This window comes from Eptesicus fuscus, chromosome 23 (assembly GCF_027574615.1).
Source record: "Eptesicus fuscus isolate TK198812 chromosome 23, DD_ASM_mEF_20220401, whole genome shotgun sequence".
Classification (NCBI taxonomy): Eukaryota; Metazoa; Chordata; class Mammalia; order Chiroptera; family Vespertilionidae; genus Eptesicus; species Eptesicus fuscus.
Genome location: NC_072495.1, coordinates 1,677,284 through 1,702,428, shown reverse-complemented (window position 1 = coordinate 1,702,428; position 25,145 = coordinate 1,677,284). Strand labels below are relative to the sequence as shown.

At 43.5% G+C, this 25,145-nt stretch overlaps 1 protein-coding gene across 2 annotated transcripts; it reads left to right on the top strand.

The window, feature by feature from the left end:
* Window positions 1-2,280: 2,280 nt before the first annotated feature.
* Window positions 2,281-24,680, top strand: SC5D (sterol-C5-desaturase). Of its 2 annotated transcripts, none has more exons than XM_008161025.3 (5): window positions 2,281-2,365; window positions 16,167-16,384; window positions 17,590-17,722; window positions 20,525-20,625; window positions 22,387-24,680. In XM_008161025.3, exons 2-5 carry the CDS (start codon window positions 16,175-16,177, stop codon window positions 22,840-22,842), a joined length of 900 nt encoding a protein of 299 aa, XP_008159247.2. In that variant the 5' UTR covers window positions 2,281-2,365; window positions 16,167-16,174; the 3' UTR covers window positions 22,843-24,680. The 2 variants fall into 2 exon arrangements, with proteins under 2 accessions (XP_008159247.2, XP_054568451.1); XM_054712476.1 differs by lacking the exon at window positions 2,281-2,365 and adding an exon at window positions 2,458-2,607.
* The last annotated feature ends 465 nt before the right edge of the window (window positions 24,681-25,145 follow it).

The following is a 25,145-nucleotide window of genomic DNA, read 5'->3' as shown; positions in this document are numbered from 1 at the left end:
TGGACACAAGATGGCCACCACATGATGGCCAGCAGGAGAGGGCAGTTAGGAGGCACCCGGCCTGCAAGGGAGGGCAGTTGAGAGGGACCAAGCCTGCAAGGGAGGGCAGTTGGAGGTGATCAACCCTGCAGGAGAGGGCAGTTAGGGGTGACTAGGCCGGCAGAGGAGGTAAGTTGGGGGCAAACAGGCTGGCAGCAGAGTGGTTAGGGGTTGATCAGGCTGGCAGGCAGAAGCAGGTTAGGGGCAATCAGGAAGGCAGGCAGGCAAGCAGTTGGGAGCCAGCAGTGCTGGATTGTGAGAGGGATATCCGACTGCCCGTTTAGGGATCCGACTGCCCACCGGGATCGGGCCTAAACGTGCAGTCAGACATCCCTTGAGGGGTCCCATATTGGAAAGGGTACAGGCTGGGCTGAGGGACAACCCCCCTCCGTGCACGAATTTCGTGCACCGGGCCTCTAGTAATTCTATACAACTCTCCAACACATCCAATGTTCCCAAGTTCCACTAAAGGCCTCACCAGCTCTAGCAAAATGTAGCTGTGTGGGGACAGGTGGAGGTGGGCAAAGGAGGGGGTGGGAAATGGGGGATGAAAGAGACTTGCTTGAGGCAATGGGTGCCCGAGGCAGTGTGCAGACATGTTTATTGACTTGTACACTTGAGACCTGTATGGTTTTATGGACAATGTCACCCCAATAAATTCAATTTAAAAAAAATGTAGCTCCCATTTCCCCTTTCCTTTTCCATTGCTAATGACCTTATTTAAGCCTCCCCAGAGGCACACCCCCTTCCACATTGTCTTCTACATACAATTCTTTTTCCAAATAATAATGCCTCACTGGCTAATGGCCTCTCCCCAGGTGTGACTGGCAAGCACATTCCCTAGTCATTCCAATGGCCCTGGGCACACATCTGTCTGCCCTTTGTCCCTTTGTCCCCTCCCCTCCTCCAGTGCTTTGCAGGGAACAAGCCTCTAATGTCTGGCCTTTTATGAGTAACTAGAGGCCTGGTGTGAAACAACCCCCAAACGCAAGAACAGAACTTTCCAGAAAAAAAGCTAAATGAAATGGAAGCAAGCAATTTATCACAGAGTTCAAAGTAATCATTATAATGATGCTCAAGGAATTTAGTGAGAACCACAACAGCATTAAAAAGAACGTCAATACCTTTTAAGTCACATTTTTATTTTTCCTAGATATGAATATAAAAATCTTAATCTAAAAAATTAAAGGGTGAAATAAGATAACAAAGGAAAGAAAAAAGAAATGTGATTTAGAAAGCAGGGAGGCAATTTTACAATATATAGAAGTATAAAGTTTTGTACAGCTGACAATAATATGTTATATGGCAAATTATTTTTTAAAAATTAGGCAAACTACAGATATTTAAAACAATACTGAATATAGGTTTGTTTGGAATCTAATAATCACCCCCCTACATTACAGCACTTCCAATAGTCCCATAAGGAAATGGAAATGATCCCCCCTTTCCATGCACTTTCTTCTGTTTCTCGCTCAGGGGGCGCGGCCGGCCAGGTTTCCTTGGATTGGCCAGCGTGCTGGAGAATGGTTCTCGGGCTCCATCCCGCACTCAGTCACCGAAACAGGCCCCCGGCCCGAGAGCCAGCCGGACGGCGCCGCGGGAGGCGGGCTCCTCCACGGGCTCCAGAGGGGCCGCTCACACGCGCGGCCCCGGTCCGTGTTGGCAAAGCTACGACCACAACACACACCGCCCCGCACACAGCGGCCCCCGCACACAGCGGCCCCCGCACACAGCGGCCCCCGCACACAGCGGCCCCCGCACACAGCGGCCCCCGCACACAGCGGCCCCCGCACACAGCGGCCCGGAGCCTGCAGCCCGGAGCGCACGGTGCGCTCGCTGGTCCGGGCACGGCTGCTGCCCGTTACCCGCCCACGGAGACCGGCCGGAGCAGATTCCGCCCTTCGCGCGGCGCGGAAAGGGCGGCTCGCGGAGGCCGGGCGTCTAGCCGACGCTAGCGCCGCCCTCACGAGGGGGAATGCCGCCATTCCCCTCAGAGGGAAGGCCACGCTCCCTCCGGGTGGAGCGCCGCCGGCAGGGCCGTAACCAGGACTTCGGTGAACCTGCTCGGGGCGGGTCACAAACACACAACACGCCCCGGCCCCCCGCGCGGCTGCGACCCGCGACCCGCGCCAGGCCCCGCCCACCACCACGTGACCGCGCTGAGCGGCGCAGGCCCAGTCACGCGATCCGCCGTCATATCAGCTTATGGCCGCGGCCCCTGATTGGCTGGCGGCTCCGGGGGTCCTGGCCCCGCCCCCGCAGGAGCACCTCTCGGCGGCCCCGGCCCGCCCCGGCCAGTGGACCCGAGCGGCGGCCGAGCTCACAGGTAGGGGGGCGGCGCGCGAGCGGAGCGGAGCGGGTGGGGCCGCGGGAGGGGCCCGGGGGAGTGAGGGCACCTGGCCTTGGACGAGCGGCGGGCGGCGGGGGAACTCCTGCCGAGGCCGGCACCGGGCAGGTCCTGGGGCGTAGGCGAAACTGGCCCGAGCGCTCCGCCGACCGTCCGCGGACACGAGCCGGTGGTTTTACAGGTTTTACCTGTGGTTTTCCCCGGGCCCACACGGCCGGCAGGTGAGCGACACCCCGAAAACAGGCCGGGGGACGGGACGGGGCGGGGGGCGCCGCGGGCCCGGCTGGGGGAGCGGGGCCCAGGCCGGCGGGGGCCCAGGCCGGCGGGGCCGCTGCCCGGCTGGAGCCGGTACTTGGGCGCCCAGAAGCCTGTCCGTGTGGACGCTGACCCGGGGCTGAAGAGAAGGGAGTGCCTTCCGGGGGCTGCGGGGTGCCTCGTGCAGGGAAGGGGGCCCCGGACACCTTGCTGTGCCGAGAACGCCTTTCGTTTGTTTCTTACGGGAAAGGCGCGGCTGAGGTCCCCGGTGACTTCCCCGCTGCCCGCTGGTGCGGGCCCCAGGTTGGGGGGGGGGGGCTCCACAGTCTGAGGAGACGAGAAGGGGCACAACCTCTGACGTCAGCACCCTAAGGGGAAACCATGCCCACTAGCGTTCTGTGGGTAGCGGAGGGCCTTTGGAGATTGTGTAGAAAACAATGGTGCCTCTTCATCAGATAAAGGCCATCAGATAAAGTTTCCGGAGGGAAAGTTTTGGTAGCTGGGTGGGTAGGTTTAGCCAAACCTGGGAGCTTACCTGAACTTTAGCACCTTCCTTTCTTTTCCCCTTAACTTTGTCATGATAAATAACTACCAATAATAAGTGCGTGGCCCTTTATCTTTAAAGAGTGCTTTTCCATTCATTATGTATTGTAATTAACACAGAAGCTCAGTTTCCCATCTGCATGTGTAATATCTTGAGAGAGAATATGATGGAATAGCTAAGTGGACAGACTCTGGAATATACATCCCAGCTGCTGCTTGTTTCTGAACAAGCATTTAGGTACTCCTGATATTAGTTTCCCGTCCACAAAAGGGGGTTATAGAATTGAGAAATGGGTTACAAGAATTAAACAATGGAATACATAAATAGTGCTTTAAATATTACTAGGGCTATGAGAAATGAGGTTATGAGAATTAAGCAATGGAATACATGAAAGTGCTTTAAATAATACTTGGTTCTTAATAAGTTTTAGCTATTAACTATACTTTTAAGATAAAGCAAAATAGTAATGGTAGACTCAGTCATTCTAAGCTTAATTGTGTTTTATTGATAATTACATTTTAAGAAAAGATTTCTTTATTTTTGCAAAGGTAAAATAATATTTATTGTAAGCTTGTATTTCTGGCAGAGGTCCTTAACTTTGGGTTTGTAGAGCCCCTGAGGTCAGCCCCTTAAAATTATATGAGCTTGTAGAGTCGCTGAGAATTTAAAAAGTTAAAGCACTAAAGAGTTGAGAGTGACAAAGAGGCAGTAGAACTCGGTTAAAATCAATCAAGTGGCGCCTTATTTTTTAGTTAGGTTGAGGTAGTTTTAACACAGCTTTGGCTCCCATTATAGTAGCAATAATAGCTCCTATAAATTGACTGTTTTCTGTGTATCAGATGATGCCTCAAAACCGTGTTCTTAGTCTCTAAATCTATAATGCGGATATGTTGTCACCACTTTATAGATGTGGATTTGAATCTAAACTTCAAAATTGAGTTGCAGTTTTGCAATCATGTTGCTGTTGATTTCAGAAGATTTTATGTTAGATGTAAGAAATTACAGCAATATATTCATAAATGTCTACTTACAACATTCAACAAATAGAATGACTTGAAACCAAAATTCTGAAAACTGCCTGTAGATTGACTGAGGCCTTTTTCCCTCCCATCCAGCACTGGTTTACCATCTAGTAAAACCTCAGTATAACAGATTGATTCAGGAGAGGGGTGTCCTTTAAAGCCGAAAATCTGTTATATAATAAACTAGGTTTTTCGAATGCATATGTAAAAAAATTGACAATTTAGTTTTCCTGTTTTTACTTACGTAGACAGGTTTGTGTAACTAAAATGAAGTATGTATGAAAAGTTTAATTTCATTTTAATCTTTGTATGCTCATTACCTAATGGAGTGTTTGATACTTAATTATTGATTGAATGAATAATGTATGATGAAGGATATATGCCAATATCTGCCATTTGGTATTAATTAATTAAAATTTTCTTTCAGTGATAGTGAGGAAAAATGTGTGCAACTTATATCACAAACAAGGGGCTACACCCTAATACATAAAGAGCTTTTAGAATGTGATGTTAAGAGACTAAAAACCCAGTGTGAAAATGGGCAATGGACAAAACACATGATTTACAGAAAAAAATACAAATGATTCTAAATAGATAAAATGATGTTCAACCTCACTCATAATAAGACAAATGTAAAATAAATATGCAAGGAGAACCAAGTACAGGTGTTTATGCCATAGGTAAACACTGTGTTTATTTGTGCCATAGGTAAACACTTGTGTTTACCTATGCCAGGGGTCCTCAAACTTTTTAAACAGGGGGCCAGTTCACTGTCCCTCAGACCGTTGGAGGGCCGGACTATAGTTAAAAAAAAACTATGAACAAATTCCTATGCACACGGCACATATCTTATTTTGAAGTAAAAAAACAAAACGGCAAAAACACCCGCATGTGGCCCGTGGGCCGTAGTTTGAGGACGCCTGACCTATGCCATAGGTAAACACCTGTACTTGCTGCCTCCCACAACCACATCAAAATTACAACTAAAATACAGAACAACTGCCCTAACCGGTTTGGCTCATTGGATAGAGCATGCGCCTACCGACTCAAGGGTCCCAGGTTCAATTCCCATCAAGGGCATGTACCTTGGTTGTGGGCACATACCCAGTAGGGAGTGTGTAGGAGGCAGCTGAACAATGTTTCTCTCTCAACAATGTTTCTAACTCTCTATCCCTCTCCCTTTCTCTCTGTAAAAAATCAATAAAATATATTTTAAAAAATAAGAGAGAGAGCAAAATATTGAAAACCTATTTGAAGAAGTAAAGACAGAAAACTTCTACCTAGTGAAAGAAATAGACTTACAAGTCCAGGAAGCACAGAGAACCCCAAACTAGAGGAATCCAAAGAGGACCACACCAAGACACATCATAATTAAAATGCCAAGGGCAAAAGACAAAGAGAGAATATTAAAAGCAGCAAGAGAAAAGCAGTTAGTTACCTACAAGGGAGTGCCCATACGATTGTCAGCTGATTGCTCAACAGAAACTATGCAGGTCAGAAGGGAGTGGCAAGAAATATTCAAAGTGATGAGTAGCAAGAACCTATAACCAAGATTACTCTACCCAGCAAAGCTATCATTTAGAATTGAAGGGCAGATAAAGAGCTTCACAGACAAGAAAAAGCTAAAGGAGTTCATCACCACCAAACCAGTATTATATGAAATGCTGAAGGTGTATTCTTTAAGCAGAGGAAGAAGAAAAAGGTAAAGATAAAAAATATGAACAAAGTGACAAATACATATCTATCAACAATTGAATCTAAAAATCAAACAAATAATCTGATGAACAAAATAAACTGGTGAATGGAATAGAATCAGGGGGATGGAAATGGAACAGACTGACGATTCTCAGAGGGAAGAGGGTGTGGCGAGTACGGGAAGAGATTAGACAAAGATCTTATATGCTTGTATGCATTTCCTATGGACACAGACAATAGGGTGGTGAGGCCCTGGGGTGGGGTGGGAACTCAGAGGGGAGCTATGGGGTCGGGGGAAGAGGGACATCTGTAATCTCAACAATAAAGATTAATTTAAAAATAAAATAAATATGCAGCAATATATCATTTCTTTGCTATGAGATTAATGAATATCCAAATGTTTGATGATAGTCTTTGTTGTTAATGTTGTAGAGAAATAGGCACTATCCTACATTACTATGGACCTGCAAAGTAGCACAACCCCTATGAGAAGCAATTTAACAATATTTACTAAAGCTACCAATGCAGTTACTCTTTGACCTAGTTCTTCTGCTTGTAGTTTACCAATATAGGGTTAGTCATTGTAGCATTGCTTGTACTAGGTGTACCGGTTAATAATGTGGATTATTTTCAATAGATGGAGTTACACATATGTTGATATATACGCAATTTGATATGTATGCTATTTTGTATTGACAACAAGCTTCAAAACTTCATATGTCATATTTGCTGAAGGTGTTAACATCATATATATTTTTACACTTAAAAATGTCGAATTTCATGCAACAAAAAGCATTTGCAGGAAGTTATAATTCACTACTTTATTTTGAAGAAAAGTGCTGTTGAATACTTTGGGAAGCTTATGGTGAACATGCTCCATCTCAGGATACTTGTGAACACTGGTTTAAACGCTCTAAAAGTGATGATTTCTATGTGAAAGACAAAGAATGTCCAGGTCAACCAAAAAAGTTTGAAGACCAACAATTACAAGCACTATTGGATGAAGATGCATGTCAAACTCAAAAACAACTTGCAGAAATATTAAACACTAGAAAATTCATGCACTGGAGTGGGGGGGGGGGGTCCCTCAGCCCTGCCTGCCCCCTCTCACAGTCTGGGAGCCCTCAGAGGCAGGAGGCGACGCCCCATCACATCTCTGCTGCTGCCACTGCTGGCAGTGCAAGCCTCGGCCGGCCCTGGTTACCTGAGCCTCGGGCGGCCCTGGGCGGCTGGGCAGCCGCGCAGCCGCCATCTAAGGCTTGCCTGGCCTTGGGCCGGCCCTGGGTGGCTGGGCAGCTGCCATCTGAGGCTTGCCTGCACCTCGGGCTGTCCCTGGGGGGCTGAGAGGACTGGGAGACTCTGGAGGCAGGTGTGTGGAGCAGCTGGGACTACCTGGGGGCGGGCCTGGCCTTGCCGCATGCCTGCAGCCCTGGCAGGGCTGAGAGGACGGCGCGACATCTTTGAGGGCGGGGCAGTCAATTAGCATATTCCCTTCTTATTGGCTGTGGGCACCACCATTTTTGAGGGCAGGGCAGTCAATTAGCATATTCCCTTTTTATTGGCTGTGGGCGCTGCCATCTTTGAGGTTAGGGAAATTAGCATATTCCCTCCTTATTGGCTGTGGGCGCCGCCATCTTTGAGGGCATGGCAGTCAATTAGCATATTCTCTCCTTATTGGCTGTGAGTGCTGCCATCTTTGTGATGGCATGAGGGTCAATTAGCGTATTCCCTCTTTATTAGATAGGATTGCTCAGCAAACAATTTCTGATTGTTTACAAGCAATGGGAAAGATTTTAAAGGGTGGAAATGGTTGCCACATCAACTGAACGAAAGACAAATGGAAAACCGAAAAGTCATCAGTAAAATGTTGCTTCAGTGGCATGAGAGAAAGTCTTTTTTTGCATTGAATTGTGACCGGCGATGAAAAGTGGATTTATTTTGAGAATCCCAAATGCACAAAATCATGGGTTGATCCAGGTCAACCATCAACATCGACTGCAAGGCCACATTGTTTCGGAAAGAAGACAATGCTCTGCATTTGGTGGGATCCGGAAGGTGTGGTGTATTATGAGCTTCTCAAACCAGGTGAAACCATTAATACTGATCACTACTGACAACAAATAACCAATTTGAACCACGCTTTGATCGTGAAATGACCAGAATGGGCCAGAGGACGGCAAAGTAATTTTGCTTCATGATGATGTAAAGTGTGCATCACACACTTCACAACCAGCTAAAGATACGTTAAAAGATCTTGCCTGGGAAGTATTAACCCACCCACTGTATTCACCAGACCTTGCTCCTTCAGATTACCACTTGTTCCGATAGCACATACACTTTCTGAGCAGCACTTCAAAACATACGAAGAAGTGGAAAATTGGGTCTCTGAATGGTTTGCCTCAAAACAAGAAACAAGAAAAGTTCTATTGAGATGGTATCCACAAATTACCTGACAGATGGGGGAAATGTGTAGCTAGCGATGGACATCACTTTGTATAAAGCATTTTTGATGTTTCTCTTGAAATTATCGTGTTTTCTTTGATTACAAAATCTGCTATTATTAACTAGTACACCTAGTAATAACAAAGGGTTAGTTTCTATCCAGGTGTCTATATGTAGATTGAATAAACAACAGAGAAATCACACAAAGGAACTTAGGCCCACAGTCCCTTAGCCACAGTTTCAAAGTCTGGAAAGACCTGAAAACCAAAAGTTCCTTTGTTAAAATTTCACATTCAGCCCTAGATGGGTGGCCCAGTTGGTTGTAGCATTAACTTGTATGTCAAAATGGTGAAGGCTTCAATTCCAGTTTAGAGCACATACCTAGATTGTGGGTTCAGTCCCTGGTTAGGGCACATATGGGGGCAACTGATCAATGTTTCTCTCTCACATCTATGTTTCTCTAAAATATTCAATAAAAACATATCCTCAGGTGATGATTAAAATTTAAAAAATGGTGTTCAAAGTCATTTAATAGCAAATCTTGACTCTAGCTGACCTAGGTGTACCTACCAGATCCTGCCTCTATTTTTTGTTCGTACTGTTTTGTTAGTTTGGGTTTAATTACATGTGAAAATAAAATATAGTTAAAGGTAACCCTGTGAATAACAGAATGAATGGAAGCATCTGTGATTAGTAATAGTACAGAACATGGAGCTATTATAAGAGCTTGTGCCTGTTATGTCTACGAAGCATTGTACTAAAGAATAAGTGAATTAAAGAATAGAAAGAGAGGCCTGACTGACATGGCTCAGTGGTTGAGCATCGACCTATGAATCAGGAGGTCACGTTTCGATTCCTGGTCAGGGTACATGCTTGGGTTGTAGGCTCCATCCCCACTGTGGGACTTCAGGAGGCAGCTGATCAATGATTCTCTCTCATTGTTGATGTTTCTATCTCTTTCTCCCTCTCCCTTCCTCTCTGAAATCAATAAAAGTATATTACAAAAAAAAAAAAAACAGGAAGATAGATTGCAGATATTTTACACTGGCAATGAGGACTGAGAAGGATGAAAAGTAAAGAACCATTGTACGGGTTAGAAAATGATGATCCTAACCATGTCTTCATTAAGTAAATTTGATAAGGAAGTAAATAAATGCCACTGATTGCTTTGTTGATCGTGACATAAACTAGAATATATTAGGAAGAGCTGCTACTGAAGATGAGTGTTAGTGTTGCAGGTAGAATGGGGTCACAAGGAAAGCATCCAGGAGACCCACATCTGGGAGAATAAGTGATAAAGTTGATTGAAGCTGAAGTAAATGCAAAGTGTTGTCCCACGTCCAGCTCTGTCACGCTCGGAAAAAAGTTCAGCCTTGTCTTCAACAGGCCCTGAAATAAGGCAGCAGTGTCCAGACATTTTGCGTGAGCAAATGAGGCAGACCCATGTTTCTGGGAAGGAAGGCGGAAGAGAGGGAGCCGCCCTTTGTCTTTGTTAGGCTGGTTATATTATCTTGGGCTTGGGAAGGATCAAGCACTTCTTCAAACTAACCAAACAATTTCCAATATTTCCTGGCTGGCACTGCATCCTCCCTCTAGCCAGTCCACTTCCTAGACCTTCCAGGGTCCTGTGTCCCTTAACCAATCCCATCATTTCCCAGGCTGAGTTCACCACCTTTGCTTCTACTGTACATGTGCGTCTATCTCCTTTATTGTTCTACTAGAGGCCCGGTGCACGAAATTCATGCACTGGGAGGTGTCCCTCAGCCCAGCCTGCACCCTCTCCAATCTGGGACCCCTCAGGGGATGTACGACTGTGGGATTGGGCCTAAACCGGCAGTCGGACATCCCTCTCATAATCTGGGACTGCTGACTCCAAACTGCTCTCCTGCCTGCCAGCCTGATCACCCCCTGACCACTCCCCTGCCAGCCTGATTGATGCCTAACTGCTCCCCTGCCAGCCCAGTTGCCCCCAGCTGTCCTCCCCTGCCAGCCCGATCACCCCCAACTGTCCTCCCCTGCCGACCTGGTCGCCCCCAACTGCCGTCCCTGCCAGCCTGGTTGCCCCTAACTGCCCTCCCCTGCAGGCCTGGTCACCCCCAACTGCCCTCCCCTGCTGGCCTGGTCGCCCCCAACTGCCCTCCCCTGCTGGCCTGATTTCCCACAACTACCCTCCCCTGCAGGCCATCTTGTGGTGGTCATCTTTGACCACATGGGGTGGCCATCTTGTGCGAGGGTGTGAGGATCAATTTGCATATTACCTCTTATTATATAGGATTCCCCCCAATGATCTGTGGGCACAGACCCGTAGTTCCCTATGGAGTGTGTGGAGCTGTAACTTCCTAGGGAAGCAAGCCAGCTTATTATCCTGTTCAGCTCCCTGGTTTATTAGGCTTAATAATGTCTGATTCACTTTGCTCCCTTTCTTTAATAATATCTAGCTACCTACACTAACATTAGTACTAAGAAGGAAAGATTCAGAAATTTAGGAAGCCGTGTTGTGAAAAATATCTGAAAGTCTGGTAAATATTCTGCTGACCCTAAAGTAGCTAAACATTTACCTTGATGAATGTGCTAAGATAATATCTGATGAAAACCTGAATGCTGAATAGATTTGCAGTGGTGATGAAATAGTTCTGTATGTGTTTCACATTCCAAAAAATACTTCAGACTGCAGGAGCACACCAGTGCTTCAGACACGCGAAGATAAAGTTGGCAGTGATAGCAAAAGCCACCACCTAAAGTGTTTGAATGAGCCTCACAAAATCCTGGGCATCTTTATGCCAAAATCTTTGGGCTGATTCAGTAACACATCCTAGACAGCTCTTTAGTGCATTCTCCTCAACTTTTTGTTAAAGTAATATTTTTTCCATTTGCTTTCCACCCTCTGTGACTGAAATACAGCCTTTATAGCACCTTATGTTACACTCTGGGAAAAATAATGTGTGTTTGTGGTGCCTGCAGTAGTTAAAAGAGACCTACAAATTAGCAAAAACAAACAAACAAACAAACCCCTCACGTGTACATAGCACACAGACGCGATAACAGTGGCGATAACTGGAGGGAAAGGTTGGTGGGGGCTAGGTAGAAGTGGGCAAAGGTGGGGAAACGGGGATGGACAGGGCCTTGCTGGGAGAATGGACGCACAGTGCAGTGTGCAGGTGATGTTTTATTGAGTTGTGACTTGAAATCTGCATGGTTTCACAGACCAACATTACCCCAATAAGTTCAGTTAAAAATGAAAAGCTTCCTATGACCCAGCAATCCCACCTCTGGGAATTTATCCAAAGAATCCCGAGACACTAATTTGAAAGAATACATGCACCCCTGTGTTCATTGCAGCATGGCCAAGATTTGGACACAGTCCAAATGCCCATTGGTAGGTAATTGGATAAAACGGTCTGTGGTACATTTACACGATGGAATACTACTCGGCCATAAATAAAAGAAGGAAGTTTTACCCTTTGTGACAGGATAGATAGACCTGGAGAGCATTTTGCTCAGTGAAATAAACCAATTAGAGAAAGACAAATACCATATGAATCTAATGAACAAACAGACTCATAGATAGAGAGTAGGCTGATAGCTATTGGGGGAAGTGGGCTGAGGGGGGTGCATGGAGGGATTGAGCAAAAGAGAATAAAAGAACCCATGGACATAGACAACAGTGGTGATTGTAGGGGAAGGGGCCCCCCCGGAGGGGAGGATGGTATAGAGGAGATATATGGTGATGGATGGAAATTTTACTGGCAGTGGTGAACACAGTATACAGATGATGTGCTGTGGAATTGTGCACCTGAAACCTGTATACTTTTGTTAACCAGTGCCACCCCAATAAATTTAATAAAAAGGAAAATTCTAGCATATAAAAAAAAAGTCAGTCGTAAAGATCTTGTTTTCCAGATTGCTAATGCTTAAAATGATGTTGATGTTGATAAATCTGCATTAGTAAGGTGACAGTAAGGTTTGAAAATGAACCTGCAAATAAAGATTTTGCACCATTTTGTATCCCCAATGAGAAGATGACACCTGACTCCATTACGTACGCCAGATATTTAACAGCCAGAACCATAAGAAGTCAGCAGAATCTGACAGGGAAGAAATGCTGGACATGGATCGCAATGCTTCTGTTACGCATTCTTGGACGGTGGGGGAACTACTGAATGGTGGTTAAGCAAGCATGAAGACAGTCCTGACTGCGGTGATGGCTACCTTGTGAAGACAAATGGGAAAGTTACTGAAGGCATTATGGTGGCAGTTAAACAGCATTGGTGGGGCAGAAACATTTGGTAAGACAGGTGGCCTTGGTAGAAATCTTCAAGAGGCCATCTTGAGTAGCGTTGCTCTATCACTTGAGAATCCTGATCCTGGCCCGTCATCAATGTCTAATTCCAACCTCATGGGCCCTTCTCTACAATATCCTCCAACTACCAGATTTAATGAAAATGTATTACATATACAGACACACATACATGCCGTTATTTAACTTTGGAATGTATGTGAAAGTTTACAGGATATTTTCTCTTAAAAATAGAAGTAATAACTGTTTTAGTCTATACAATTCTTTATTTGTTTATTACTACATATAGTTACTATATAAATTATTATACTGTTTGCAGTGTACATCGACTTAATGTGAATATTCATACATTTTTCTAAACAAATATTTGTGTTTACTGGTAGGAAGATGTTTTTACCTTGGAAAAATCTAGAAATTCTGAGTTGCAAAATACATCTGAAACCAAATGTTTCATGGGGAAAAAAATGGTAGCCTTGTGCTATAAAAAAGGAGATGGTGACTTCCAGAATAGCAGAGTAAGACCCTCCTCTGAAAGTCTGCTTTTTTATAAAAGCAACAAAATACTGACAGAAGTTGCCAAGATCAATTTTTGTAGAACTCTAGGAATTAAAGATTTACAATAATTCTAGGAAGGTTTATTCTAGAAAAATGACTGAGACACAGAAAGAACAGGAAGCTTTGTGGCATTTTAGCTTTCCTCATTTCTAGCCCCTCCCCCAGCTTCGTGGGAGCCTTGAAAATGAGCCTTGAAGCTGTGGGAATCGTGAAGCACTGCAGCCTAGCAGCCCTGGAAGGGACAGGACAGGTTTGCAGTTCCCCAAAAGCCCCAACCCAGAGAATTTCACTATATGACCTCTCTGGCAGTTCTCTGAAAAACTGTGTTCTCGAGGTTTTTGTCAAGTGGTGATCGCTTCACCTCGTAGTTTTAGGAGACAGTTTTGACTGTTGGCACTAACAAGAGCCAGAGCAAAACACTTACAAGGAAGCACTGAGGGGTGCCCGTGACAGTCTGCAAAGCTCTGCCATTGTGTTGGATCTAGAGCGATTTCCACGGGAAGGCTTGTGCACCCAAGGAAGGTGGGAGAAGGCCCTGATCTCTCACTGCCGGCTGGCCTTGCAGGTCTGTGCAAGCAGGAAGTGAAGGCTACGTCGGAGATAAAACTGCCCACGGGAACACTGAAAGCATGGCCCCACACACAGCACCTCACAAAGGCTGGTGGCTTAAGGCATTTAAGAAAGTCTGTCCACTCATTCGTGATAAAGACTTTAGTAGCTGCACACAACCAAGAATGCAGCCTGGAGAAGTCACTAACAGCAGCAGCATGGAGCCCTGAGGAAGGCCCATGGGAATCTGGTTTCCCCAGCTGCCACGTTATGTGGTTTAACATGTTCCTTAGGAGACACACAGAGGAACAGGTAAGTATGGCCTGTACGTGCACAAAAAAGCAGTCAATTGAAACAGTCTCTAAGAAAGCCCAGATTTCCTGGGAAAAGACTTTAAAATTGGCTACTACAGACATGTTTAAAGAACACCATCTAAATAACAAAGTATGGAACAATATCCAGCAAATAGAGACTATCAGTAAAGTGATAGAATTTATTTGTTTAAAGAAAAGAACCAAATAAAAATTCAAGAATTGAAAATATAACTTGAGTTTCAAATGAACGATCAGACTTAACATCATATTTGAGCAAAGAAAACAAAGAAAGAATTTGAAGATAGGGCAATTGAGATTTATCCAATCTGAGGAACAGAAAGTAAGAATGAAGAAAAATTGCCGAAACCGGTTTGGCTCAGTGGATAGAGCGTCGGCCTGTGGACTCAAGGGTCCCAGGTTCGATTCTGGTCAAGGGCATGTACCTTGGTTGCGGGCACATCCCCAGTAGGGAGTGTGCAAGAGGCAGCTGATCGATGTTTCTCTCTCATCGGTGTTTCTAACTCTCTATCCCTCTCTCTTCCTCTCTGTAAAAAATCAATAAAGTATATTAAAAAAAAAAAAAAAAAATGAAGAAAAATTAACAGTCTCCAGACTTGGAGGATGCCATCAAGGATACCACCATAAACATAATAGGAGTCCCAAAAGAGAAGAGAGAAAACTAGTAAAATGGTTGTTTTAAGAAGTTATGGCCCAAAACTCCTTAAATTGGATGGCAAACAATGTACACGGCTAAGACGCTCAACAGTGTGGAGAATGCGGTTTCTTGTGGAGGTGATGAAAGGGTTCTGAAATTGGATAGTGGTGATTGCACAACTGTGAGAATATGCTAAACACTTTTCAATCATTCCCTGTAAATTGTATCGTAATAAAGCTACTTTATTAAAAACAAAAAGGAGGATATTCTTTATATTATAATGGAAAGATCTCCAAAATACATTGTACGAGAAAAGAATGTCAGTGTATCTAATGTGTCACTTCTATAAAGAAGGGAAATAAAAATTTGTAGTTGGATCTTACATTTAAAAATATTGTAAGGATTTATAGGAACTAATGAGGATGGTTACCCAGAGGGCTGGAAGTGAGGTGAGGACCGTGCTGTACAGAGATACGTATGGAAGCGACACCTCTCTCTATCTCCCTTTATAGTGATTATTTTAAACTACATGCTGCATGATTTTTAAAAAGTCTGCATGCTTGTGTGGAATCAATGGGGAACTAGTAGGGGTAATAGGCTGTAAATAAGTAATTATATAAATATTGTAAAGGGTTCTAATTTTTTTCATAAATTGATATTTATTTATATGGTCCGATATGTAGCAGATAGGGACCATTTGATGGACATGGGCAGCAGTGTGGTGAAGGCCTGGGATGGGTGGTGGCTTCTGGTTGTTGTTCACAGGAACAGGCTCTGGGTTTGACTCGGGGGGCCCCAGTTTCCTGGCCCGTAATCTAGAGCATTGCTTAGTGGTGGGAGGAATAAATGTATTCTAATTCTTAACCTTTGTTCTGTCAATGAGAGCGGCCTTTTCTTGTGTCATAAGAACAGATAGTGCCTGACTTCTATGCTTGTGGTGGCAACATAGATACCTTTTAGGTAATTAAGTTTCAGCACTGAAGCAAAAATCTCTGCAATAGGAGGGTTTTGTTGGTTGGTTAATTTTGTGTTGTGTGTTTTTTTAGAAGGGAGCGGCTGCTAAAACTTGTAGCTTAAAGAGGAAACCATTTGCCTGGGTACCTAGTACCTTACATTCCACATCTTTACTACTTGCCGTGTTGCCCTCAGGCATCGTAGGAAGGAACACTGAAAAGGAATTGGATCTACATTTATCCATGGACATGCTAAACCTTAGAGAAGAACTTACTGAGTCTCGGTTCTCTAACAGCTTTGGCGTCCCCTTCTACAATAGGAAGAGATTGGTCTAGAGATGGTACTTAAGATCCCTTCAAGCTCTAAAGATGGCATTCCAGGGGTTCTGGCAGGAGCAGACTTCCACGTGCTTATTAAAGCAGGAGCTTCGGGTCTTGTCTGAAGAACGGTGCTTTGAGGAATGTCAGCGTGTAACTGTTGCGCGTGTTTCTCCTTCAGGTGCTGAGATGGATCTCGTCCTCAGTGCTGCCGACCGCTATGTTTTCACACCGTACGTCTATCCAGCCACGTGGCCAGAGGACAGCTTCTTTCGACAGACTATCAGTCTCCTGATTGTAACAAATCTTGGGGCTTATATCCTTTATTTTGTCTTTGCAACACTCAGCTATTATTTTATCTTTGATCATTCTTTAATGAAACATCCACAATTTTTAAAGGTAAGTGATTTTCTTAACATTTTAACTACTGTTACCCTAAAAAGAAAACACAATACCATGAACTTGTAAGCTATTCAGATTAAATTGGTTATAAGCATTAAGTAAAGTTTTTGATGGGTTATATGCTTTTGGTAGGGCTGATCCCACCTCTCCTTCCTTAAGTTAAACAAACAATGAGTCCAATTTCTTTTGTTAACTGAAAGCCTCGTACTTTGTAACCAGTTACAAAGAATTCCTTTAGTCCTAGCTGGTTTGGCTCACTGGATAGCACATCGGCTTGTGGACTGAGGGTCATGGGTTTGATTCTAGTCAAGGGCACATGCAGGGGTTGCAGGATCGATCCCTAGAAGGGAGTGTGCAGGAGGCAGCCAGTCAGTGATTTCTCTCATTGATGTTTTTATCTCTCTCTCCCTCTCCCTTCCTCTCTGAAGTCAATAAAAATATTTTTTTAAAATAATTTTTCTGCTAATAATGGTAGATAAATGCACACATTTGTGTAGTTATTTTTATATTTGACTCACAACTGAAATAAATTTTGCTATGTATATTTTCCTTTAGTTAGAGGATCAAAACACAGTAATTTTAGATTAGTTTATAATCATTTTTGTTTCAGTTATTTGTATTTGTCAGATACAAATCTCAAATACAAGTCTCCAAAAACTGTGGAAAAAGAGGATTATGGATGGAAGTTAATTATGAAAGAAATAATTATTCAGTAAAATAAAATTTAGAATACAGATTTTGGTGGAAGGAGAATAAGCTCGAGAATTTAAAATATTTATTGTTTTTGCTCAGTACAAAAGGAATTTCTTACACACCCATTCCTACATATTAACATTTTAATGGAAACATTTTGGGAATTAGCTTGTTCATATAAAAGAGATTCTAGGCCGGCCGGTGTTGCTCAGTAATTGAGCGTCTACCTAGGAACCAAGAGGTCATGGTTCGATTCCCCATCAGGGCACATGCCCCAGTTGGGCTCAATCCCCAGTAGGGAGCATACAAGAGGTAGCCAATCGATGATGTTTCTCTCATTGATATTTCTATTTCTCTATCCCTCTCCCTTTCTCTCTCAAAAAATCAGTAAAAACATATTTTATAAAAAAAAAAAAATACAAGCGATTCTAAAAATCCAACCCCAAACAACTCTATGCTAGTGTTGCTTAACGGGCAGTGGTTTCTAAGTGTTGGAAATGTCATTTCAGAACCAAGTCTATCGAGAGATCACGTTCACGGTCCAGGCATTGCCGTGGATGAGCATTCCCACTGTCTTGCTGTTCCTGCTGGAGCTGCGAGGTTACAGCAAGTTATATGATGACATTGGAGGCTTTCCAAGTGGTAAGTGAATAACCAGGTCAGCCCAAGCTGGTGTTTCTAAAGAATCTAATCTGCCTCTTCCTTCTTTTAAAATAATTAGAAAGCCGTGGCCAGTTTGGCTCAGTGGATAGAGCATCAGCCTGTGAACTGAAGGGTCCAGGTTCAATTCTGGTCAAGGGCACATGCCCGGGTTGTGGGCTTGATCCCCAGCAGGGGATGTGCAGGAGGCAGCCGATCAATGATTCTCTCTCATCATTGATACTTCTATGTCTCCCTCTCCCTTCCTCTCTGAAATCAATAAAAATATAAAATAATTAGAAGTTGCTCAGTTGTTTTTAATATTTGTTAATATTATTTTATTTTATGCATTTATGTCTTGCCAAATAATGTGCATTTATTTAAGTTTATCTGTCATTTTTAAATCTTTGTTTTAGATGAAATTGTGCTGGGGGAAAGATTGGCATGATCAGATATATAAGCCTTTGCATTTGCTTCCCTGTGTTGAATTCAAACGTCTAAAAAAAAAAATAACTCAGATAATACATGATAATTACAGAAAATCAGAAAATACAGATTTTTAAAAATCAATTATTTTCTACTAGAAACTGTAAATCTTCTGACATATACCCTCAATGCCTTGTATACTTCATTATTTACATTACTAGAGGCCCGGTGCACAAAATTCGTGCATGGGGGGGGCGCGGATGTCCCTCAGCCCAGCCTGCACCCTCTCCAATCTGGGACCCCTCAAGGGATGTCCAACTGCCCATTTAGGCCCGATCAAACGAGGATAGGGCCTAAATGGGCAGCCGGACATCCCTCTCACAATCCAGGACTGCTGGCTCCCAACTGCTCGCCTGCCTGCCTTCCTGATTGCCCCTAACCACTTCTGCCTGCCAGCTTGATCACCCCCTAACCACTCCCCTGCCAGCCTGATTGATGCCTAACTGCTCCCCTGCCAACTTGTTTGCCCCTAACTGCCCTCCCCTGCAGGCCTGGTCACCCCTAACTGCCCTCCCCTGCAGGCTTGCTTGATCGCCCCCAGCTGCCCTCCCTTGTAGGCGTGGTCCCTCCCAACTGCCCTCCCCTGCTGGCCATCTTGTGGTGGCCATCTTGTGTCCACATGGGGGCAGCCATCTTGTGTGTTGGAGTGATGGTCAATCTGCATATTACTCTTTTATTAGATAGGATAGGATAGAGGCCTGGTGCATGGGTGTGGGCCAGCTGGTTTGCCCTGAAGGGTGTCCCGGATCAGGGTGGGGTTCCCTTGGGGCGTGGGGCGGCCTGGGCGAGGGGCCTGTGGTGGTTTGCAGGCCAGCCACGCCCCCCCCGGCGACCCAAGTGGAGGCCCTGGTATCTGGAATTTATCTATCTTCTATAATTGAAACTTTGTAGCCTTGAGTGGAGGCCTAGGCCGGCCAGGGTGTGCCTCCATTACTGGTGAAACCCAAGCCTCCTTCTCGTTCCGTTGCCATAGCCATCTTGGTTGGGTTAATTTGCATACTTGCTCCTGATTGGCTGGTGGGCTTGTGGGTGTAGTGGAGTGGTGGTTAATTTGCATACTGCTCTCTTATTAGATAGGATAAAAATGAAACTTCACTATGCATACTGCTTTGGAGTCAATTTTTTTGCTGTTAACAACATCTATGCCCATATTGTTATGCCTGTAAATATTAGCATTATGTAGTGTTAGTTATAGTGTCTCATTCTGTAGATATCCATAGTTTATTTACATGAACTCTGATTTTTAGACCTTTAGAGTGTTCTTTTTGTCTATTATAAACAGTCCTACTGTGACTAAGCTCACTTTTTGTGAAATTCTGAAATTATTCCATCAAGAGACATTTCTAGTGTCTAGTATTAAACAGTAAGAATAATAGTTAACGTTTATTGAGTGTTAACCTTTTGCACTCGGATGTTGAGTGTGGCTCGACACGGTTAGCATTAGAATAAAGGAATCGAGAAAAAAGCAAGCGAGTGCAAAGGGTTAATAAGTACCAGCTACAGTTTTAAACTTTCACGTGTCTTAATTCATTTTATTCTACATAAGTTCTGTGAGGTAGGTTCTGTTATTTGCTGCTTTGTAGGTGAAGAAATGGAGTTTGCAGAGCATTTTAGTGACTCGCCCAGGTTTCTCCACAAAGAAGGGTGGGTCAGCCCCAGCCTGGGTTCCGAGTAAGGACGGGCTGGCTAAGGCAGGGAGCGGAGATCACACACCCGGGGGGGCTTGCCGAGGCTGTGGGAAGTGATGGGATTGCGAGGGAAAATCAGCGGAGGAAGGGCATTCTGGACACACGGGAAAGCATGAGCAACGGGACAGCGGTAAGACTTCCGAGATGTTGGGGACATTGAGTAACCCAGCCTGGTTAGTCAGGAAGAGGTGAGGTCGGAAAAATCAGAAAGGGCTGGGTTATGGAGTAAATGCTCAGTTTGAAGTATTTAGTGAAAAATAAAATTCTAACCAGGGAGATCATGTATAAAGACATGTTTATGAAGGAAGATTATTAAATAGAATTATTCTCAGAGATTAAAATAATACCGATGCTTCAGGAATATCTTTTTTTCTGTCTCATAAATAGCTTAATAGTATAATTAAGAAAGATTTTAGGTGGGGCATTTCCAAGTTTTTACATGAAGAAAAGGAGGAAATGAGCAGATTCTAGAGAGTCAAAGGAGATGAATTTATAATGTGTTTAATTGGCCAAAACAGATAGTTTGTAATATTTGAGTCTAGGTTCATACTTTGCATTTAGACATGTAAAAAATAAATGCTAATCCTAGAAGCTGACTGTTGATTCCACTGTGCACTGTTCTCTCTTCTAGGCTTGTTTCACCTCATCGTTAGTATACTGTCCTTCCTCTTTTTCACTGACATGCTGATCTACTGGATCCACAGAGGCCTTCATCACAGACTTGTATATAAGGTAGATCATTTTTAGGGAAAGAAAACAATAGTATATATAAATATATGTCAAACTGAATCTCATAGACGCAGACAACAGCATGGTGGTTACCAGAGGCAAGAGGGAGGGCAGGTAGTAAAGGGTAATTGGGGGACAAATGCTTGATGACAGAAGATGCTGTGACTGGGTGGTGGGCACACATGCTATATACAGAGCACGTGTGATAGAACTGTACACTTGAAACCTAAATGGCCCTATTAACCAATGTCACTCCAATAAATTTAATTTTACAAAACAGAAATCGCCCTAACCGGTTTGGCTCAGTGGATAGAGCATCGGCCTGCAGACTGAAGGGTCCCGGGTTCGATTCCAGTCAAGGGCACATCCCCGGATTGCAGGCTCAATCCCTAGTAGGGGGCGTGCAGGAGGCAGCTGATCAATGAGTCTCTCTCATTATTGATGTTTCTAACTCTATCTCTCCTCCCTTCCTCTCTGAAATCAATAAATACAATTTTTTTAGAAAGAAATCTTGTTAAAGGGTAGAATGACCACATAGAAATATGCCTGAGTTCAGTAATCTGATGTGGCTTATAAAAAAAAAAAAAATCCTGTCCTAACCAGTTTATCTCAGTGCATAGAGCATCGGCCTGTGGACTGAAGGGTCCCAGGTTAGATTCCAGTCAAGGGCACATGCCGGAGTTTCAGGCTTGATCCCAGTAGACGGCATGCAGGAGGCAGCCGGTCAATGATTCTCTCTCATCATTGATGTTTCTACCTCTCTCTCCCTCTCCCTTCCTCTCTGAAATCAATAAATAAATATATTTAAAAAAAATAACCCTATGCCTGACCTGATGTGGTGTTTTAGTCATTGAATCCCACCACTCAGGATCCTGTGTAAAACTTCAAGAATAATTTGAGTTTCTTGATCCTGGGTCAGTCTCACTGGATGCCTTCAGTCCAGACCGGCGCCCTTCAGGCTAGGCTCGCCGGGATCAGGATTAGCAGGGAGGACGGAGTTATCAGGTTCCCAACTGATGTTCTCACTGAATTTTATTGCCCAGTTGAACAGAACTATAGATTCTACTGATACAGATCTAGATTGACCACTGATACAGAGTGAAGAACATGGGATTTTATTGACTGAGTTGTGATTTGCCACATACCTCATTCTAACTAAAATCCTACAGCAAGTGTGGCATTCTAGCAGTATTTTCAAAGAGGGTCCCCAGACTACCTGGGTCCTTTTTAAAAAGCGATATCTGGCTCCCACTCTACACTTAATCCAGTGCAGTCTTGGAACCAGAACTCAGCATCACTTTTATCAAACTTCTCAGATGATACTTAGATACTAAAGATTGACAGCTGGAATATGGCTGGGCATCTGGAGAGCAGCCATGATGAGGGTCCCTGGTTCTGGGGGATGCATGAGGAGTGCCCTGTAGTGGGGTGCAGGGCAAGCTGAGGTGGTAAAAAAAAAAACAAAAAAACAGTTTGCAATTATAAATTAATTCTCTCTTTCCAAGAATTTCCTCTAATTACTGTAAATACCTAAGTAACCATAGTGATGAAAATACCAGGTATATTTTGTTGTATTTTTGATGAGTCTGAAGTGTTGGTGCTAAAATTTCACGGGAGGGTAAAGAAGGAAGGCATTTTATAAAGTGATTCTGCTAATTTCGAAGGGGTGTTTTAGTTGTCTTCTCCACGGCCTGAGTATGACAAGCTAAGCTGAGTGTTGACCTGGGTGAAGGGTGAGTGCTGATGGTGTTCTCTTCTCCGCAGCACATCCATAAGCCTCATCACATCTGGAAGATCCCTACTCCGTTTGCAAGCCATGCTTTTCACCCTGTGGATGGTTTCCTTCAGAGTCTGCCTTACCACATATACCCTTTCCTCTTCCCGCTGCACAAGGTGGTTTACTTGGGGCTGTACGTCCTGGTCAATATCTGGACCATTTCCATTCACGATGGTGACTTTCGTGTCCCCCAAATCTTAAGGCCGTTTATTAATGGCTCAGCTCATCATACGGATCACCACATGTTCTTCGACTACAACTATGGACAGTACTTCACATTATGGGATCGGATTGGAGGCTCCTTCAAAAACCCTTCCTCCTTCGAAGGGACGGGACCCCTCAGTTACGTGAAGAAGATGATGGAAGAAAAGTGCAGCAGCCATGCAGGGAGCGCGCGCCAAGAGGGAAAGTCACTCCTTGGAGAGTTTACGAAGACTGAGTAGGTTATTAAGTATTTTTAATAAGAAAAATGCTCTGTCCAGCAAGAGACTAGCAGGTAGACGGTATCATTTGAAATCAGCATGTGGTGCTGCTGAGAAATGACCCCAGTGGTGAGTCAAGGCAAGAAGCTGTGAGCATCGCGATCTTAGCCTCATGCCAGAACTCCTGATGGGGATCTAAGGGACAGCGTGTGTCTGTGTAGGCAGCAGAGTTATCATCTGTATCGCCTCAGTAACCATTTTTAAAAGAGAGACAATAAATTATTGAGGGGATTAGGTTATGTCTTTTTGCCTTAATCTATCATAATCCTTAAGAAAAATCCATTGTGCTTAAAATACCAACGCAGCACCATGACGACGAAATGCTAATGTGGAGGTGGTTCCTTGTTTCAGGAATGGGTGTCTCTGGTTCAGGGGTGATTTGTTCACGCATCAGTGTGGGAAACTACTGATCCTGCATGTTAGCAGCTTTGTCAGTAGCCTAATTAAAGCAGCGTAATTAGGTCACCACTTCTTACACACAGGAAGCTTATTCTCTGGGGACCTTGTTAAATAATACATTTTACTGATGAATAAATAAATTTGAATTAAAAAAATAATTGATCCTATCATGATTTAATCCAGATCTGAGATTATTTAGAGATTTTGATGGTTTTTATTCAAAACTACTATTTAATAGTATAAAAATATATGAACCGGAATATGTAGTATTTCCCCCTTATTCATGGGGATACATTCCAAGACCCCCCGTGGGTGCATAAAACTGTAGATATTTCCAAACCACATATATGTATATATGTTATATTTTTTCTATACGTACAAAACTATGATGAAGTTTAATTTATAAATTAGGCACAGGTTAACAACAATAGCTGATAAACTATGGTAATTAGAAAGGAAATTAGATGCCCAAATAATATATTTGACACTACTGATCTTTAAATTAAGTTGATGCACTTTTTTGTTGTTCAATGTATTCTGAAGAAAATGAAATGTAAAGTATCCCTTTTATGAAAATATTACCATGGAGGCTCTTCAACATTTAAAAGATAATAACCATTAGTAATAAAATATGAAGTTTTTCATATGATTTACAGGAAAGTAATAAGATCTTCAGCCAGAATTTTCTAATTTCTAACACAACCCAGAAACTATGTCAAAAATCACGAAGACAAAATTGGTTCAGTTTGAAATATGAGTGGCATTGGTTATGCTGTATTAATTTTGCAAAATCAAGTCTCTAGTGGAACTGTCATTCATTTTGGCTGGACGCACTGCACTTTTGATGTTTCAATGTCACAAATCTGTAATTTTCTATAATCAGGAATAATTGCCAAATATTTAGGCCTAACACTGAAGATTAGTTTTGAAGTATTATTTTCCCCTCACTTTTTCCCACTTCCTCTGCAAAAGATTTAACTAATATTTTCATAAATGTTGTGTATTGTAACATAAATATATTAGAGAAACATGGTTTGCTAAGACATTCTTTTAAAATCTATTTAAAATTGATAAAAGATGATTATGACTATTAAACTGTATCACAAATACTGTAACAGCACAGAGTATTCTTTGTACAATTTTGTATTAATTTGAAACCACAGAAATGATGTGGATTGTCAGAACTGTTTAGAGTGTAGTGTCCTCAAATGCTCGTTGTCAAGGGGAGAAAAGAGAACCTGGTTCCCTTTATGTTTCACATTTGTATTGGATTTGAGTGGGTAAGCACTCTGCTTTATGAGACTCGTCATGACACCTAATGCTTGGGATCCAAATGAATTGTTTTTCCTCTTTGAATCGCTGTTACAATGTTTAGATTAAATACACCAATGTACTACTCATTTTTTAACTGGTAAATGTATCTGAGTGCTCTTCCCCGACCAACCCAACCCCCTAGTACTCTGCTTTGCCCAAGAAAAAGAAGGAAAGTTTGAAGTAAATTTTGTTCCCTAGTGATAATGGGAGCTAAAGTTTATGGAGCTTTTACTCTTGGTCAGACACGGTTACCAATGCTTGGAAACGGACCGAGCGGGGCAGCTTTCCACGGTTATTTCTCTCGTGCGGTTCAGTGAGCAGCCTCCACGGCTACTCTGAGGCTCCTTCCACCTTGGGAGGCCCCTGGCTCTCCGTCTGCTGTCTGTTCAAGGAGTCCAGAAGGGAAGGGGGAGAGACATGGAACATGTCTGTGTCAGGCGTGGAAGTCAGGCATGTCCCTCGCGTGTTCCTGTGGACAGAACTCTGTACGTGGCCCATCTAACAGATTCAGAGACTTGGGTCGTCCGTTTCTTGGGCAGTTAGCCAGTTTG